This window comes from Furipterus horrens, unplaced genomic scaffold (assembly GCF_987537825.1).
Source record: "Furipterus horrens unplaced genomic scaffold, mFurHor1.1.pri manual_scaffold_13, whole genome shotgun sequence".
In the NCBI taxonomy this organism is placed as follows: Eukaryota; Metazoa; Chordata; class Mammalia; order Chiroptera; family Furipteridae; genus Furipterus; species Furipterus horrens.
The window spans coordinates 57594710-57611636 of record NW_028327183.1 but is presented as its reverse complement, the minus strand read 5'-3'; the positions used below and the strand labels follow the sequence as shown (position 1 = coordinate 57611636).

The 16927-nt window shown below is 45.4% G+C and overlaps 1 protein-coding gene across 1 annotated transcript; it reads right to left on the bottom strand.

The window, feature by feature from the left end:
- Positions 1-3361: 3361 nt before the first annotated feature.
- On the bottom strand, positions 3362-15213 carry LOC149995588 (sulfotransferase 2A1-like). The gene is made up of 6 exons (XM_090261290.1): positions 15016-15213; positions 11602-11810; positions 8693-8816; positions 7101-7195; positions 4889-5069; positions 3362-3698 (listed from the first exon to the last, which is right to left on the bottom strand). Exons 1-6 carry the CDS (start codon positions 15143-15145, stop codon positions 3586-3588), a joined length of 852 nt encoding a protein of 283 aa, XP_090117416.1. The 5' UTR covers positions 15146-15213; the 3' UTR covers positions 3362-3585.
- Positions 15214-16927: the final 1714 nt, after the last annotated feature.

Sequence of the window (16927 nt, the reverse complement as noted above, 5' to 3'; positions counted from 1 at the left end):
ATGCCAGGCCACTTGGGGCCATCTGCTCTTGCCTTTGAGCTGAGAGGACTTACTATCCTCCAGCAAAGACAGCCCTACAGTCAGACATGCCAGCCAGCCCCCGGACACAGAACCCACTGCTTCTTTGAACCAAGGATAACAAAATATGGGGACTTTTTTTGTGATAAAAAATACATTGTTTCAAAAATGTTAACTTGGGGGTCCCATTCTGGATAGCCATGTGCGTCTGTCTGCAGTCCAACACTTGGGTTCTTACGCCTGTTCCAAGCACATCAGGAGAAAATACGTCATAACCCCTACGCAAACCATTGGGCCACTGCACAGCTGCAGTTCTACAGTATTTGCATTTTTCGTTTGCACTTAAATCCTCTCACATCACCCCCTCTCTATATTACTTCTTGTGTGTCAAACAGCAATGACTTCTACTCTTTATAACGGTAGTTCCTTTCATTCTGTTTTCCAAGTCCACCTCAGTACCTGGCACACCCACATGGGGGAGCAAAACAGCAATCAAAGCTTCAAATCAAAGGACATTAACTGTATTCAATATGTGCAGAGTAAGTATTCCAATGAAAAGGCAGGGACTGACAACCTGGGTACTTTTTTTAAAATCATGTTTTAAGGCAAACTGCTCATAGGTAGGGCTATTTTATAATACAAGTTGATCATAAAAATTTTTTTTGGTAAAATTTATACCATATTTCTCAGTCTGTTTGGAATATTATTACAAAAATATTATAAACTGGGTGGCTTAAAACCGACAGAAATGTGTAGGGGAAAGTCACAAGCCCTCTGCCAGGGGGGCCTGCAAGCCCCCCCCCCCCCCCACTGTCCTGTGACCTCAGCTTGCAAGAACTTGCAAACGAGTCCAGCCGGCGCCAGCAGCTGCACGCGGCTCCTGGTGGCTGAGTCACGGAATCCAGGGAACAAAGTGGGCTGAAGACCTAAGCCTCCTTCCCATAGTGATAACGTTGAATAGTGCGGACTCTTGGACCCTTACTCGCACATGATTCTTGGGGGCCGGTGTACAAGCCTCTAAGAACAAAGAAGCTTGAAAATTAGTGTCTCCTCTCTCCTAGCAACTACATCGGATGTGGAACAGACCCTTGGACCTTTGTAATTTACCACTTTGCTCTTTAACCCTATAGGTTAATGTTTATCCCTCTTAGTGGAATCACGTAAGCCTTTAGTTCTGTAGCTCTATAGGTTAATGTTTATTCCTTTTAGTGGAAAGAATGTTTGTTACCATGTAAGCCTTTTTAGTTTCTATTTAATTTTACTTCGAAAAAATTTTTTTCTGCAACACAATAAAAGAAACGGAGGGCTGTGAACAATTGCTGATTGCCTGAGCGAGTCACAGTCCTCCGTGCGTAGCTGGCGACTCATCCTGCTTCCTGGATTATCTCTGTGTCTCTTTCCACAAATATTCACGCAACAGAAATGTATCTCTCAGAGTTCTGGAGGCTGGAAATCCAAGGTCAAGACACTGCCCAGTGGATGTCAGCTGAGAACCTGCCTCCCAGTTCACAGATGGTGCCTGATTGCCCCATCCTCACTTAGAGGAAAGGGCAGGGGTCTCTCTGGGGTCTTCTGTTTAAGGGTGATATGTTCATGTTGACAGAGCCTTCAGGACCTGTCACCTCCCAAAGGACCCACCATCTTATACCATCACCTTGGGCATTAGGATGTCACCATACGATTTTGGGAGGACATAAGCATTCAATCCATTGGACCATGCAAACACTAACCCAGATAACACCAGTTTAGCACTACTGATACCAGACAACGTAAACGTTAAGGCCAAATATTACACTTAGAGGCAAAATGGAACACTATAAAATTATAGGATGAATTTCCCAGTCAAAAAAAAAAAAATCCTAAATTCAAAGTCTTTATGATGAAAACATCCCAAATACACAACAAACAAGCAAACAGAAAAACAGCAGCAAAACCTTACACAACTATAAATAGGAGAAACAAAACCTCTGGGGTGGAGCATCCACGGCGCACTCATTCATTGAACAAGAACTTGGTCCCCCTGGACCTGGTTTTCTCCAACTGCTGTGCTGGGATTACAGCAGAATCCCCATCATAGGGTGGTTCTATTTTCTGTACATCAAATCACTTAGCACACGGCCCTGGAGAGTGTTCTACCAGCAGCAGCCTTTATTTGCCCCCCCCCCTTTTTTATACCTGACAATTTCATTTTACTGTACCCTAAGTTTGTTTCTTGAACATTCATGGCAATGGTCCTACCTTAAGGAACTCATGTACCTCCTGAGTCAGCCAGGCTCAAGTCCTTTCCCCCATTTCCACATGTGAAGGACATGACAACAGTGACCTCGTCTTGTGACATTCACCAATGTCATTGGTACGTTGACAGTGTGGCTATTACGGAAGTGCTGTAAGTCAAGGCTTCACTCCACCTTGAGTCTCTTGTTAAATATTTACCAGCACACTTTCAATACAAGCCAAGGACAACATCAGGGAACAATGGGCCAAGTGCTGGGCACAAACTGGCTTTGTCCTCGGTCACACACCGTCTCTGATCTGAGATGTTTCCTTCTCTAATACTTCATGGGGCTGATGAAAGGGATGTAGTGAGGGCCAAACAGAGGCTCCCAAAAGCCATTCCTTCTGCAAGCAGCACGCCCCACACTGCTTTAATTTGGCCCACTCCCACTCCTGTCCGAGGGCTCCGGTTAACAGTCACGTCTTCAGGCTGGACTCCACCTGCTCTCTTAGACCACAGGACACGTCCTCCGCCGTGATTCCAGTGGAGTCCTCAGTTCCCTGTGGGGTGACAAGAAGCCCACCCAGGCCCCTAATAAAGAGTAACCTGGGCTGCAGGAAAACCCTCGTGATCCCTTGAGTCCCCACTCAGTTACTGGTGGCTACAGGGAAGCAATGAAACCTTTTTGTGACTTAATTTTCCTACATGAAAGGAGGCACTTCAAAAACAGTCCCTTGCACATAACAGGAAGTAGGTCGGACTATATACCATTCTGCCACCTAGGTGTGTGTGGTCGAAATCACAGCTTGGTGTGAAAGCTCCAGAGTTACCGAGTAGTGTCCTGACTGGGTAGTGACGTGCTTCCCTAGTTCTGCACAAGTTGGTTGGGGGCAAATGTCCTTGCCTGTCCAAGATGATGTTCTCTCGGATTGTTGGAGCCCCTAGTAGGGTCTTATCAAGCCTTTTATACTTGTAACCTCACTGCCCTGGAATGGTGGGGAAAAATGCCTTTGTCAGGCAATGTCTCCTCCATGAAACAAACTGGATGGAGCTACACTGTCTTCCCTTGTGTCTAGCACCATGTTGCTTATATCATTCACACTAGCAACCCCGTGACAGACATAGTCATTAGCTTTAAAATAGTTTTCTTTATTATTCTGTATGCTTAATATATTTCATAATCTGGAGGCTGGCATGGCTTAAAGTTAATAAGAAACATGGCTGTTGTCAATTAAGTGTACTCATAAAACAGATTGTAATTTTCAATACAAAGGTGGCTTCATAGGAGCAGGTTGTTATCCAAGAACGTCAGGAAATTCAGCATTTGCATCAGATGCTGGCACGTGAAGCCATCAGTCCCATGGAAAGAGGCCCTGAGGAAGCCCAGCCACCTTCTCTTGGTAAACTTTATCAAAGGCTTCGCTCTGGGCCACTGTGAAGTGATTCTTCCAGTCACCAGTGATTCCTGTCAAACACAAATCAGTCCAGATCAGATTTGTAAACAAGGTCTCAAGCCTGTATTTGTACTTCTCTGTCAGACATGGTCATAAACAGTCAGTGACAAACCTACCCAGTATACCCGAGTGGTTAAGTGTCTGTTGTCTGGATTCACATGCCATTGGCTGACATCCCAGACTACTAGCTGAACAATAGAGCTGACTTTATGGCATGACATGTTTAATAGGATGTACCAGTACCGGCCTCATAGGGACATTGTGAGGGTTAAGCAAGAACAAAGGCAACAGCAGCAATAACACCTAACAGACAGGAAGTAATTTCTCCTCTGCCAGGCACTGTGTTAGGATATTGCTCGTCTGCCTCTTTTAACACATAAGACACATCTTTGGGACAGTGGAGGTTCTTTTCTCCCATGTTACTCTTACTCGGGGTCCTGGAGCTGGGGCTGGAGTTCTCGGTTTAGACTGTAACCCCCGCGTCAGTCCTCTGTCCTTGAACTCTGCACCTGTGACTGGCTTAGCACCCAACTGCACTGCCCTGAGATTCCAACGTGCAGTTTTCTTTACCTAGAATGCTCTTCCTGGGTAGCCCAGCCTGTGGTCCGCTATCATTTTCTCTTTAAGGTCACTCCACCACTCTGTTTTCAATCCAGGCTGACACGGAATCTTCACAGACTTTGGATTCAACACGCTCATTTCTTGTGTTTAGTGAACGTGTTTTGTTTCCATCACAGGAATCTCAGCTGAATGTTTGTTTTGGAGACGAGTCTCATGTCTTTCCTCTCATTTTTCTCTCCACCATGGTCCCATTTTAGGGCTTCATTCAGTGGAATAGATACTCCCATTGCCCTGCATCTGAGGAGATTGTCACTCTGCAGGTCTAGAGACCACTCTAGCACTGTGAGTGGCATATCCGTGTAGAAAACATGAGTGTGCTTTACGTGATGAGCAACATCTCGGAAATGAGTCAGACAGTTAGCACCCCCAGGGATGTGGGTTCATCATCAGTGCTTCCTGTTTCTGAGTTTCCTTCACAATCTAATAAATACAAAATTCCTTAAACACTTAAAAGTCAGGTCCCATGTATGTGACTTGTGTACACTCAGATATTTCCATCATCCCGTGTCTTAGTGCATCAGTAGAAGGAGGGAGTTCACTGTTCATCTCATTCATGTCATAAAACCAGAAACACTCTTACCTTTTCTCATAAACTGCCCTTTGCTGTGGTCAATTATAGTATCAGATACTAGAGAGTAGTTGCTCATTTTATTGTCTTTCATGGCCTGGAAGGACGCATTCTTGAGGACCGAGTTCAGTTCTTCCGGGCTTAGCTTCACGCCCAAGAATTGGCTGACTCTCTCTACACTGGCTCTTATGTCCTAGAAGGAGAAGCACAGAAGAGGAAACATTAAACTAAAGTGAAAAAGGGAATAAAAAAAGACAACAGACAGCAGAGAATGAAGGTGAGGGGGAGACAGAAAATCAAGGAAAGCAGGAAGAGCACTGAATTATGGGAAGCCAGGGTGCTTGGTGGTGGCAAATGTAGCTCAGCCCCAGAGTGAAAAACCACTGGGAGCGTGGCGGCACACAGGACCCACTCCACACCGGTTTCCCTGGGGGAACCAGGCCTGCATTTCTATAATACTGTAGCTTAAAAGTTGCTTTCTACTAAAGGACCCCCTCATCCTGGGCTGAGAACAACAGATGTTCAGTGTGTAACCTTGAAACAGTTTCTTAGGGCCTATTCTTGGCTGACTTTCAAGGACAGGATGTAGCTGGATGAGTTATCCTTATCATCCATGCATGTGTGACGTTCTTTTCTCTGTCACATACAAGTAATAATCATATAAGACAATGACTGGCACAATGACTCATAACCGTCTTGGATGTAATCCTCCTAAAGAATCAATAAAAGCCTGTTCAGGCAGGTGCAAGCTGTGCTTTCTCCTCTAGAAAGTGGCCAGTCTTGTCCCCTCTTCTCCACAGGATTCTTGCAGTTCGTGTGCATTTATTCGTTTCGTCCACAATGCCGTGGACCCTGCTGGTCGGAGGTCCGCGACATTGAATCATTGTGTTCCTCTAGAAAATGTGTAACTGAGTTAGTGACGGAGGAGAGGCTTTACAAGTAAACGCTCTTTAGAGGCAAATAGAGTGTGAAATTCATTTAAGTTGATTTGACTTTTTTATGGTAGGTACCTAGTTCGTATTACTAAATGAATACACCAAATGGAATAAGAAATTAAGCCAAATAAACTAGGGAGCCAAATTTAACAAGAAGCCTGATTCACTGGGAAGCCATAATATTCATCTCGTCTGGCCTGGTAGCAGCAGCATCTAGGGGAGAATTGTGGGAAATTCTTCTTCTGCAGGGACGTGTCCGGTAGCAGCCAAGATGGCGACCACGAAGGGAAGTGTCTACTCTGGGGAAAGGACCAGACTGATTAAAGGGAGGGCCCAGCACAAGCTTGTGAAGAATTGGGGAAAGGATGGGCCAGTTTGAAAGCCTGAGAGAACACAATCAAAGTGTGACAAAGGCCTCTCGCTCGGTACCATCATTCGCCCATTTGTGCACTTGGGCGCTCACGCGTGCTCTCTCCAGAGCGGCCATGTGGGCCCGAGTACCGGCTTCAACTGTGGCCCCAAGCACGTCCTGGCTGGAGCGCAGCTGGGAACAGAAGCTAAGCCAGCCCAGATGGCGACACAGACTGAACTGCAATGAGCTTTGACATGAACTCGTGAACTGACAGGCAGGGAATTTCCGGGCCCTGGCCCCCCTTCTGGGCTTGGTGAAGGCAGGGCTGAACTTCTTCCAGAATGGGACGGACAGAGATGAGACACCAGGAACATGGGGGCAGTTCTTTACTTCTACTCCAATGCCTCTCAGTACCACACCTCGTCCTCCCACGCGTGGGTCTCCACAAATGCTTTCCTTGTGACTTTGCGTGCAAATTCTATTTCCACAGGAAGCATTTCGATGCCAACTAACACTCTATACATGTTGACATAATCAACTTCCACAGCAACTCCCTTTCTAGCAGTCAACCTGGGAGCCTGTCAATACTTCCTGCACTTGTCCAACCCTGTCAGGTCCCAAGTGACACTTTATCCCCACCGGCACTGCTCCTCACCTCCCAGATTGCATCAGATTTTTGCCCTAGAATCACTGACAGCCCTCAGTATGTACGTGCAATTAAGCTCTTCCTCAGTGCACACATAAATGTTTTGAAATGACATAAAAAAGAAAAAAAGAGAAAGAACATGTGCCAACTAGGGAGGTCGATGAAGAAAAGAGTGACATTTCTGTCATCAGCTCTGATACGAAGTACAGAATGGAAACATTGAAGAACGGAGGGAAGGCAGAGAGCTGTGAAATGAAGTCGGAGAGAGTGAAGTTTGCGAAGGAAAACTACCTGATGGAGCTCCTCATATGAAATTACTAGGAAATTCTCTTTTCCTTTCATCTGCAGCCAGCCACGAACATGGTCAAACCACGAGCCAAATGTCACTGGAAGAGAAGTAAGAAGAGAGCATGACTAGCTCTCACTTCTGAGCTCTGTTGACCAGGCAACTCTGCACCTGTCGGCCAGGCCTTAGAAGCTTGATGAGCAAGTGACTTAAGTACTGGAAACTCTCTGTCATTTGCACGAGAACTAGAATAACACGTTCACGGCAGGGTGGCGGAGCAGTGGGTGCTGTATAAGATACCGTGTTTAAGAAGATCCACATCTACCAGCGACGAAATAATTTGGGATTCTGGAAGTGAGTTCAGTTAGGAACTGAAATGTGAAACTTAAATTCCACGTGGTTTGAAATCAACGTTTTCGTTTTCTCCTCTGTGAGTCATAGGATGTAATTTCCTGCAGGAAACACGTTTTTCTCCCTTCTTTGCCCACTGCAGAGCTTTGGGACAGCACATCTTATGAGAAACTCTTCCTTCCCCATGGCCTCTCTATTCAGATGCTTGTAGCTGAGGGATCGTAAGTAGTTGATCTTATCACTTTGCCTCAATTGATTTGTCTTGAACAGGGCATCATGTGAATAAAGATCATTTGAATAGTCTTATAAATCCAGCTTTTTTTGCCCTTGTATTTTTTTCTATTGGTGAAAGGCCAGTTATACATGAAAGTATAAATACTCAAATGTTAGAATTTGCAAAATTATCCTAGATGTTTGTACTATTATTTAGCATTGGACTATCAATACCTCAACACATCTTCTACCCAACATCTCACCACCAGGGTGTTAATTTAATGCTGCGATTGAGAGCTGTGGTAAGCCGAACAATGACCCCACTCATGGACTAATCCTAAGTATCTCTCAATTTTATTTTTCATGGCAAAAGGGAATTTGAAGATGTGCTTCAGGATCTTCAGATGGAGAAGTTGTCGTGGATTACCCAGGTGGAAACAGTGTGATCTCAGGGGCCCTCACAAGAGAGAGGCAGGGGTGTGAGTCAGAGGAGGGGATGTGACGATGGCAGAGTCAGAAGGATGTGGCCATAAGCCAAAGAGTATGGGTGCCTCTTGATGCTGAAAACGCGGAAGTGAATCTTCCCCCAGAGCCTCAAGAATGGAATGTAGCAAGGTCCTCACGTTAATTTTAGTCTACAAAACATAACTCGGATTTCTGAACTCCAGAGCATAAAAACAATTTTGGTGGTTGTTTGATGCCACTAAATTTGTGATAATTTGTTACAGCGATGATAGAAAAGTCACACAGTTCCCAATGCAGTAGGTGAGAAGTAAAATCTCGATGTAGTTTACATTCCCACTTTTTCTATGTTATGTGTTGTGAGTTATCTTAATTATCTTTTTATGTGTGTATGACACCTAGAAAAATGTTGTGGGAGCAAAGCATGTTGATGAAGATTCCATGTTATATATGTCATGACACTGACATTGTATTGTAATGTCATTGTATAAACCATGAGATACTAAGACCTGAAGGTACAGGTCAGAAACTCCACTATTTAATCTAAAACCTTATTTAAAAGTAGACTCACCATTTCCTTGAAGGAACCACTTGAAATATTCTTCAAACGAGTCTGTATTTTTGACGACTTTCACTGTCTTAAAGAAATGATATCCAGAAATAACATCCCTGGGATTTCGCACGATGTAAATAATCTTAAATAAAAAAAGGACATAATGAGAATAAATGTACCCATTTTCCCTGCTTTAGGATTTTGGCCAGTGGAGCAACATCTAACTCCCGTTAAACTGTTTGGCTGTAATTGAATCTTCTGTAATTCATTGGTTTAACAAAAGTTACGGACAGCCCACCATGGCGAAGACATTAGCTTACGCTCTACAGAAGGAGCAGGGAACAAAAGTTGCGTCCTTCTACCTTTAAGGGCATCATGACATCATGAGACACGGCAGGGCAAGTTCTCTACCGGTTTGCAGGGAAAGTGATGTTACTACATTTGGCGGCACCCTGTATGCTGTGGGCGAAGAATCAGGAATTCTGAGTTTTGCTGGGACTATGACAGTGGCTTTCTACTCAGTGCTCTTCCGGGAAGATCATGTTCTGTGCTTCGTTTGCTTTTCTAGAAATTTCTACCACATAAGCATTTCCCAGATACTAATCAGATCTGTGTTAATAGTCTTTTATAAAATTCAAAATGGCAGCATAAATACACTCATTTTACTGCTGTAAATGGTGCCGCCTCAGGAGATAAATCAAATGTGAGGGTTTCTCAAATGCTTACTCCAAAGGTGAACGCCAGGTACAGAAAAAGGAGAAGGATGAGTGGTCTCAGCTTCTAAGCTCTGCTCAAGGTTTGCCTTTCATGTTTATGGGTGAGAGTCAGGTAGAGATGGGGAAGACCTGACCTGCAACTAGGTTACTGATCGCAGGTGGCTGAGAACAGATCTATATCAGGTCCCATGGCAATCAAAGCAAGGGCGTCTCAAGGTCTAGTTCAGTGAAGAGGAGCGAGACAGCAGACTGGTGTGAGTGCATAAGACAGAGCCATTGTGTTTCAGTGACCAGCACTAAAAACACTCCATATGTGTGATTCCTTTGTGATCAATTCTGGAAACACAGCAACAAAAAAACCATCAAGCAAACCATGTATCTGCATTGTTAATCTACAGATTAATTCTCCTTGCTGAGACCCCTCCACCACTTGCAATAAAATACGGTGTCTAGCTCTGGCTGGTGTGGTTCAGCGGCTTGAGTGCCCGCCTGTGAACCAAAGGGTCGCCGGTTTGATTCCCAGTCAGGGAACAGGCCTGGGTTGCGGGCCAGGTCCCTGGTTGGTGGCGAACATGAGGCAACCTCACATTGATATCTCTCTCCCCCTCTCTGTCCCTCCTTTCCCCTTTCTCTAAAAAAAATCAATATAATCATTTTCAAAAGTTAAAAAAAATATATGGTGTCTACTTCTAGGGCTGATGAAATAGTTGCCACTGACTCGTGTTCCTGATACAAAAAACTACGAAACCAGGTGAAGGATATCAGGTAATACTTGTCTGGTAGTAGACATGATGCCCTAAGAGGCTGAGATTCGCTGGGGGAAGAACTTAGGCGACTGAGCCCCACACGGAGCCCCCAACAGCCTGCGCTCTGGGGTAGTTGTTAACAACGGCAGACATCACATGACCTGAGCAGAGCATCATGCTGACCTAAGGAAACAAAGTCAACTCTGGGGCAGTCGATGTGATTGGGAGTAACAGAGTGGGAGCCCAGAAGTGAGGGAGGTCTGCAGACAGCCGGGTGTGTCCCACGCTCTGGGAAGCCACACCTGAGGGCTGGTCTGTCATGCACAGACCAAGATCACTGGATATTTATACTTTAAAAATCCAATATTTTCTTAAATCTTTATAATTTTCTGAGCATTCTGCCAGGTTGGTGTAAATGGTTAAAAATAATAATAACAAAAGAGCCTGCTCTTAGGCAAAAAAGAAAAAAAACTCATGGACACAGACAACAGCATGGTGACTGGGGGGGGCAGGAGGTTGGGTGGAGGCAGAAAAGGGTATAGTGGGGATACATGTGATGGAAAATAAACCTAAGACATGAAGCCCTGGCTGGTGTGGCTCAGTGGGTTGAGTGCCGGCCTGCGAACCAAAGGGTCTCAGTTCCATTCCCAGTCAGGGCACAGACCTGGGTTGTGGGCCAGGTCTCCAACTGGGGGCGCGTGAGGGGCAACCACACAGAGATGTGTCTCTCCCTCTCTTTCTCCCTCCCTCCCCTCTCTAAAAATAAATAGAAATCCCAAAAAATGAACTATTCATGAAATTAGTCACAAAATAAACATGCTCTCAGGAATGATGGTGGTCACTGTAAAATAAATGAAACTGACAGAACAAGCAAATGGAAATATGGCATGAAATTACTGTAATATAAGACTGAGAGACATTTGTGTTTTCATGATACCACCACTCTGCGCAAGATGGTGCAAGGGAGTTTCATACGACATGGATCATATATTGCTGTATAGTCTTGAACTATAATCTCTGAGGAAAGTGCACATGTATGGCCTAGGGCCACTCGATGCTACAGCCTTCCTTTCGTGCTCCTGAAATGATGCATCGGACGGCTGTGGACCTACTGCGCGGGGAAGCCCTGCCCAGAGTCTTTGGCTCCATGACGGGAAAAGCCAGGTGGATGTCAAATGTGAGACCAACACAATCTCCCCCGAAACACAGGCGCTGGTTTACAGCTGAGGCACTTCTCCCGTAGTCCTGTCAACGGGGGGACCCTGCACTGCTCTTGCTGCCGGGATTTGTTTTCCTAAAGACTGAGTCTGCTGTGGACCGATACTAGGGAGACTGTAAGGAACAGCACTAGGCCTCGGAATAAGCTTTTCTAATATCTCACTTTACTGCAGCACGTAGGAACCACGCCCTTGTATCCTGGCCAGCCTGGGATGCAGTCCAAGCTGACATGGCATTATTAGCTCACCTTGGCCTTGGACTTGAAGAATGACTTGGGGAAGAATTGAATGGGGAGGTGGGTGGTGTAGAAGCGTGGGTCTGTCTGCTTTTCTATAAGTTCAAGCCCTGACTGTGCTTCCAACCACGGTGAACGTTCCCAGCTGGCAGTAGATAGTACCCAGGTGGGGTCTCCCTTGGTGTGGATCAGATTGATGATCTCCCTTATCCAGTTGGTTCCTGCATGAGAAAGAACAGTGTTACGTCCTTCAAATGACTTTTGACTCCACCATGACGTCCTAAAGACACTTATTTCAGGAATGCCGCCCATATCCATGAATCTAACTGATGTTTCATTTCCATTTACTTTTAGTCACGTTCAATCGATCCTTCATCTTTTTTTTTTTTTTTTTTTTGCATGAATGCTGAAAATGTTTAATGAGCAAAGAGTCAGCGTATCCATCCAGGTTCCAAGAGCTGTGCCAATTTGTAATTGGGTGTAATGGTCCTTCATTCTTAAACACTCGGTACCTTTAGCTTCCACGACTTCATCTGCACTTTTTGTTCTTTTGAAATATAAAAAAATCTAAATTGTAAGAAGTTAAGATATAACAGAAAATTATCATCTTAGCAGTTTTTATGTCTTCAGTTTACTAGTGATAAGTATATTTATACTGTGATTCACTCAGGTCTGCAGAACCCATTTCATCTGCCACAATGAAACTGTGCTCGTTACATGGGCCTCCCGTCCCCTCCCAGCCTCTGACAACGCCAAAATACTGTCTCTCTCTGCACCTGACCATGCTTGGCACCTCATATGAGCGGACGCACACGGTATCTGTCCTCTGTCACTGGCTAATTTCACTTGGCATATCGTCCTCAAGTTTCATCTATGTGATAGCAGGTCTCAGAACGCCGTTCTTAAGGCTAAATACCATTCCACGGTGTGCTTCTATCGCATTTTCTTTCTCTTTCATCCATTAATGGGCACTTAGGTGAATTTCATGGTTGGGATCTTGTGAGGAACGCTGCTAGGAATGCGGGTGCACAGCTCTCTCCTCTGCTCCCGGCTCTGAATTGTGCAGGTTTATACCGGAAGGAGAACGGCTGGAGCCCTGTCCCTTTTGCTCCCGCTGCTCAAACTCCTTGGCTTCCTTGAATCACCTGAACCCTGGTCCCCACAAATAATGGAGCCACTTCACACACAGAGTGTGACTCACATGTTCACTGGCAGGCAAGGCAGAGGGGGTGTTACTAAGGAAGAAAGCCTCTAGGAGCCTCATAGACACCATCAGAGGAGTGAGCTCTGTCTTCTCCACGCAGGGTCCTTCTGTGGAAGGACGGCTCACAGGTAGCGCAGGTGAGGAGTCGTGGACACACTGTCTGTGAGGCAGACGCTCCTTTACTCCTGACAGTGGTCACAGGCTGAGTTTTCCTACTCAGGTGAACCTCAGGTTCAACACACACCTAGAGTCCTGGAAATGCTCCACAGGACAGAGGGTCTGGGATCTTTGAAAGAGCAAAGGTACTTGTTGCTCTGTTGGAAGGGAGACCCGGGACGGAAACGCTCAGCATTGCCGCCACCTGCTTCTTCCTTTGAATGAGCAGAGGACTCACTGCCCCCAGCTCACGTGGCCCGGGCAGCGACGAGGACCCACAATCAGATGGGACAGCGGGAGTGCCCCACTAAATTCCTGAAATTTTGAACAAAGTGGACCAATCGATTGTTTTTAGACAGTGCATTTAAAATAAAATGAGTCAACACTGGCCGGGTGGCTCAGTTTGTCCTGTACACCAAACCGTTCTGGGTTCGATCCCTAGTCAGGGTATAGTATGGGGTACCACCAATCGATGTTTCTCTCTTACACCAATGTTTATCAGTCTCTGTTCTTCTTTAAAAGTCAGTAGACATATCTTCAGGTAAAAATAAAAATAAAAGGAAATAACACAAATCCCGTGCTTACTAGATCTGTTGCAAGCACCCATCTGCGTCTACACTCTTGTACTTGGTTTACTTGTGTTACTCCTGACCAGGTAAGTAGGAGAAAGTATGTTTTACTCCAAATGTTCTTTATTTTATTTTTAGAGAGAGGGGAAGGAGGGAGAAAAAGAGGGAAAGATCAATGTGTAGTTACCTCTCACACATCCCCAACTGGGGACCTGGCCCGCAACCCAGGCATGAGACTGGTAATGGAACCCGCGACTATTTCGTTCCTAGGCCGGTGCTCAATCCACTGAGCTACACCAGCCAGGGCTCTCCATGTATTCTTATCCAATACCCTCAGTATATTGTTGAACCTCTGGGCAAATGCCCTTTCTAAGTATTTACATTTCTCCCAGATATGGTCTCTTGTATTTTTCAGTACTCAACACTGTTATGTCTTCACAACCAAAACATTTAGTGCCCAGGACAAAGCGTCTGTGATGCAGTCGTTCAGAAATGCTGCCCAAGTTTAAGTTTCCAAATCACTTCGAGCCCCCGGCCTGAATATTGCCCATTCCTCTGTCACTAACCCAGTCTGATCATGGCTGTCCACGGACTCACCTACTGACATGAAATTCTGAAATCTCATCTCATGCTCCCTACTGACCCTGAATTCTTAAAAGTTCCTGCACTGCAGAGAGGACCTGGTGATCTTACACACATGCACTTGTCCCTGTGTCATTTAAATGCTCTCCATGAAATAAGCCAGTGAGCCAAAGAGGGCTACCTATGATCTCACTTCTATGTGGAAGCTAATGTACAAAAACTGATGAACAAGATAAAAACAGAGGTATGGACACATGGAACAGACTGATAGACCTCAGACGGGAGTGGGAGGGAGGGGCTGGATGAAAGAAGGTGGAAGGATGAGCCAAAGAACCTACATGCATGACCCACAGAGAGTCAACAGGGCAGTGATGGCCAGAGAAAAGGAGGGGCGGGTGTCGTGGGGAGGTGGGCAAAGGGGGAAAAATGGGGACATCTGTAATAGTGTCAACAAGAAAAATAAAAATAAATGCTCTCCATGGCATTACATGGCCTTGGAAGAGTTTCCTAAATCTTTAACATAAGTTTCAGGCTCCACACTGACTTTCCATTTAAACACAACCAGCCTCACTTCCTGCTACTACCCTGTCCCTACGCATCACAATTTTTTTTTTAGGTTATTGATTATCTCTCGGTATCTTTCAAATCTGGATCATTCCACACGTCACCCACTCAGCTCTCTTCCCTCTTCGCCTCTGACAAAGGCTCTTTTCTTGAACAAACATTATTCTGGTTTTCTGAGCCCTTTCTCAACTGATATTGACCATGGCCTTGTGTGTCCATCATTGCTGAGCCAAGTTTAGCAAGATTCCTACTGAGTCAGTAATGAAAGTGCTCCCACTATTGATATAGATTATGGCCCTTCATAGATAACCCAATTCCCTTCCTCCTCAATTTATGATCCCACTTTCTTACCTGACTTTGGGAAAGAAATTGTGATGGTATCTTCATCCCTCACCACAAATTGATCCTGTAAAGATCTGAGGTCTCTAATCGTATTTGTAGGGAAAGGAATCCCTTCAATCCACAGATAATCTTCAGCCATCTCAAACAACAGCCTTCCAAGCTCAGAATGGTTGTTCCGGTCTTAGCGATAGACTGCTTCCTGGTTCTGATCCAAATCGTACAACAGGCTGAGCAATCCAAGTTTCCTGAATGACGGTTATGAAATGGAGAGTCACGGTATTCTTTACTTATTAGCTAACTCAGAATCCCTTTTGTGTGATCAATAAATCCACACTGGGGGATGCAGAAGGTTAATAAAGAGAGGACAAGAAACATGGATGCTTTTTCTTTTTTTTTTAAGGATATTTTATTCATTATGCTATTTTCCCCCCTTTTCCCTCCTGTGCCTGGTACCCTCGTTCCCTCCAGCAATCCTCCCTTTAGTTCATGTCTATGGATCATGCATATAAGTCTTTGGCTTCCCCATTTCCTTTACTATTCTTAGCATCCCCATATTTTTAAAATACCTCATTTATTTAATTTTAGAGGGAGGGGAAGGAAGGGTGAAAGAGCGGAGAGAAACATCAACGTGTGGTTGTATCTCGCACGCTCCCGACTTGGGACCTGGCTCACAACCCAGGCACGTGCCCTGACTGGGAATCAAACCTGTGACCCTTTGGTTCACAAGCCAGCACTCAATCCCCTGACACACACCAGCCAGGGCCCCCTGTCCATTATATATCTACCAGTTATGCTTCTTAATCCCTGTACTTTCCCCCCCATTCTCCCACTTCTACCTCCCAGCTGATAACCCTCCCAATGATCCCCATACCTATGAATCTGTTCCTGCTCTGTGTCCCCTGGGCCTCAGCTTTCTAAACTGTAAGATGGGGCAAATAACAATGACTCCATAGGACTGTTGTGATTGCAACACACAGCAGAGCACTGCTAAGCGATCGTCAGTCATTAAGAGACTGGGGACAACCCACCTTCCCATCAGTAGGAAGACGGCTAATTGAACGTTATGTGAACTATGGGGCACCCTGTACCCTGAGAAAGATAGAGGGAGCACCACAGCAGTGGTTTGTCATTGGAGATTTTGCCCCCAGGGGATACTTGGAGGTTGGGAGACATTTTAGGTTGTAGTGGGGGGTGGCCAGGGAAGCTGCTCAACGTTCTGCAAATGCACAGGACGACCCCACAGCAAGAACGGCCTGGCCCAGCATTCAAAACTATATTCAGGCCAAACAAAACACTCTATTATACACTATATGGGTTTTGTAAGTTAAAATTGTCGCAGAGATCCTCTAAATAAATAGGCACACAAAACTGTGGCCTCATTTCTGATGGTACTTCTGTTTTTCCCTAAGTTTCATCTCAAAATTTGTTTTTAAATCCATATGTATAGGCCTGTGCTAAATTATTCCATAAGAATTAAAAAAAAAAAACAAAAAAAAAACCGGGGGGAACAATCTGGCCCAAATGTCACCCGCGCTGAGGCTGAGGAACACACTCAGCGTTAATTGTGTGACGTGACCGCCAAGAGGCGGTACCATAATGGGGGAAAAAGTAGAGAAAAAAATACTTGGAAAAACAAAACAGAGGATCCAAATACATGAGTCTGAAAGGCCTAGCCAAGCTCTGGGAGAGCAATTAAGAAGCTGGTGGCCGCGAGTGTGTCTGAGGAAGGACACAGGGTCACCTGGCACGTGGAAGGAAACCCAGCCCTCCCTTCGCCCCATCGACACTGTGGCTTTTTGTATCGCCCGTGTGTGTCTGCCTCTTCCAAACGTGACCCCCACAAGGGAAATAAAGAGGTTGGGTCCCACGCGCCCGGGCACGGATGTCCACCCGGCCTGTCTTCACAAGTCCCTGGCCACAG